The sequence below is a fragment of the Primulina huaijiensis genome, unplaced genomic scaffold (genome assembly GCF_012295235.1).
Source record: "Primulina huaijiensis isolate GDHJ02 unplaced genomic scaffold, ASM1229523v2 scaffold3501, whole genome shotgun sequence".
In the NCBI taxonomy this organism is placed as follows: Eukaryota; Viridiplantae; Streptophyta; class Magnoliopsida; order Lamiales; family Gesneriaceae; genus Primulina; species Primulina huaijiensis.
The window spans coordinates 52,270-54,471 of record NW_027358157.1 but is presented as its reverse complement, the minus strand read 5'-3'; the positions used below and the strand labels follow the sequence as shown (position 1 = coordinate 54,471).

General features: G+C 37.5%; 1 protein-coding gene across 1 annotated transcript; it reads left to right on the top strand.

Annotated features, from left to right (window-relative positions):
- Window positions 1-206: 206 nt before the first annotated feature.
- On the top strand, window positions 207-1,448 carry LOC140968309 (dehydration-responsive element-binding protein 3-like). The gene has a single exon (XM_073429231.1). The coding sequence runs from the start codon at window positions 465-467 to the stop codon at window positions 1,218-1,220; it is 756 nt and encodes a 251-aa protein (XP_073285332.1). The 5' UTR covers window positions 207-464; the 3' UTR covers window positions 1,221-1,448.
- The last annotated feature ends 754 nt before the right edge of the window (window positions 1,449-2,202 follow it).

The following is a 2,202-nucleotide window of genomic DNA, read 5'->3' as shown; positions in this document are numbered from 1 at the left end:
ATAAATGAGCAGTGAAGATTTACGAAGGTGAAAGAAGAAGTGTATGTCTATATATATATCGAAGGGTTTCGAATTTAAATGAGGGGGGGTTGCGTATGGTATATCCAAATTGGATTTTCGAAAGGGACTTGATTTACCACGACAATGGGGTCTACTCAAATAAATGAGACCTTCTCCTCTCTTCTTTTAAGTGATGTACCAGTCATGAAGAAATGATACAGAATTACTTATTATTTATTCACCAAATTGCTATTTTATTTAATTATCACGACTTTGCATATCACTGCACGCTGTGTGTGAGTGTATATATATAAATGCACCTTTTGCGTTTCGATGCTCAACATTTTTCCGTCCTCGCTAACAACCCTTTCTCCTGATGTACATTTCCAATAACTGGTTTCATGCAGTACTGATTCTGCTGTAAAGATTTATGTATATACATTAATCAAGATTTCGCCTTGAAAATGGATTCGGTTTCAAGAATCTTCTGTGGTACTACTGATTATCAAAACCCCTCTTTGTTCTCATTCTCCGCAGCTTCTTTGTCAGATAACTCAGCCGCCAAGGCGGATCAGTCTCCGGAAACCGCTAAGAAAGTTAAGAGAATCCGGGACTGCAACAGTACTCCCAGCAGCAAGCACCCAATTTACCGGGGAGTTCGGATGCGGAACTGGGGGAAATGGGTGTCCGAAATCCGGGAGCCACGTAAGAAATCACGTATATGGTTGGGTACTTTCGCGACTCCTGAGATGGCGGCGCGTGCGCATGACGTGGCCGCGTCGAGCATCAAAGGGGCCTCGGCCATTCTCAATTTCCCGGAGCTGGCAGCTGCTCTGCCGCGTCCGGTCTCCCTCAGCCCACGTGACGTGCAGGCCGCCGCGGCGAAAGCCGCTGCCATGGACAAATTCGATGTCCTCTTGTCTCCTTCGAGTACTTCTTCCCCCGCGTGCCCAACTTCATCATCTTCTTCTTCTCTTTCATCTCTTGTTTCTGCAATCGATCTTTCGGCAACATCGGAAGAACTGAGCGAGATTGTTGAGTTGCCGAGTTTGGGGTCGTGTTTCGACAATCTGGGCCTGAGGGGTGACTTTGTGTACGTCGACAACACGGCGGTGGAGGAGTGGTTGGACCCTCCTCCGCCTTGGGTCGGCGGCGTTGATGGTGAGGTCGATGCTGATGGTGAGATTCCGAGCTGTTTTGAATCTTTGTGGAATTATTGATGTCGTGTGCTTTCTTTTTTTTTATATATTATGTGTTTAATCTTTTTTGTGAAATTGTGTGGTTTGACTAGGATCTTAGGTATCAGTCCTTGCATTTTTCAGTAAAAGGGCTGGAAGAAATTTCAATTTCAATTTCAATTTCATTCTTCTTCAACTGTATCTTTGTCTGTCAAAACCCTCTTCAAACTGTACAGTGTTAGGCTCATAAATGTTATTGCGGGTTCAACATATGTATATATCATATCATTTAAATAACCTACTGTTTTTTCAATATTTTTAAGAAAACAGCAATTTGGAGCAGAGATTTCACAATTTATATTCTCCCAGGCAGAAAAAGTGTAACACGTCACTATACTCAAACCAAATATCATAACATAGAAGCAGGGCCCAAGTCCGGATTCAAAAGTCTATGAGGTTGGCTTCGTAGAAATAGAGTTAGCATTCGGTTAAAATCGAATCGACTAAATTTTTTTTAATAAATCGAACTGACCAAATTTTACTGTTAAAACCAAACCAAACAAACAGAAAAATAAGTTCTTTAGGTCCATAATAGAATTATCCGAATTTTTAGTAAGTTTTTTTAAAAAATCAAGTTTTAATTTAAACAATGTAATATAAAAATTTTATTAAAGAAATTTAATTTATATTTATTAATTTATATGTATTTTTAAGTCTAGTTCTATTTTCCCATAAAATTTTATTAAAAATTTATCATATTTATATCCTAATAAATTTTATTAAAAAATTTAATAATATTAATTTTTTTTTATAAAACGTTAACTGAAGTTTTATATCAAATTATTTCAGTTCGGTCGTTTATTTTTGTTGAAATCGGTAATTAGTTCATTCATAGGCTGAATTAATGTTTACCTTTTACTTGTCGATATATGCTCATTTTCTTCGTTATCTGAGTTACCTAAGTAGAAAAATCTAATCATCCCAAAAAATTTCGACTTCAAATATCATAATTATTCAATTTTCA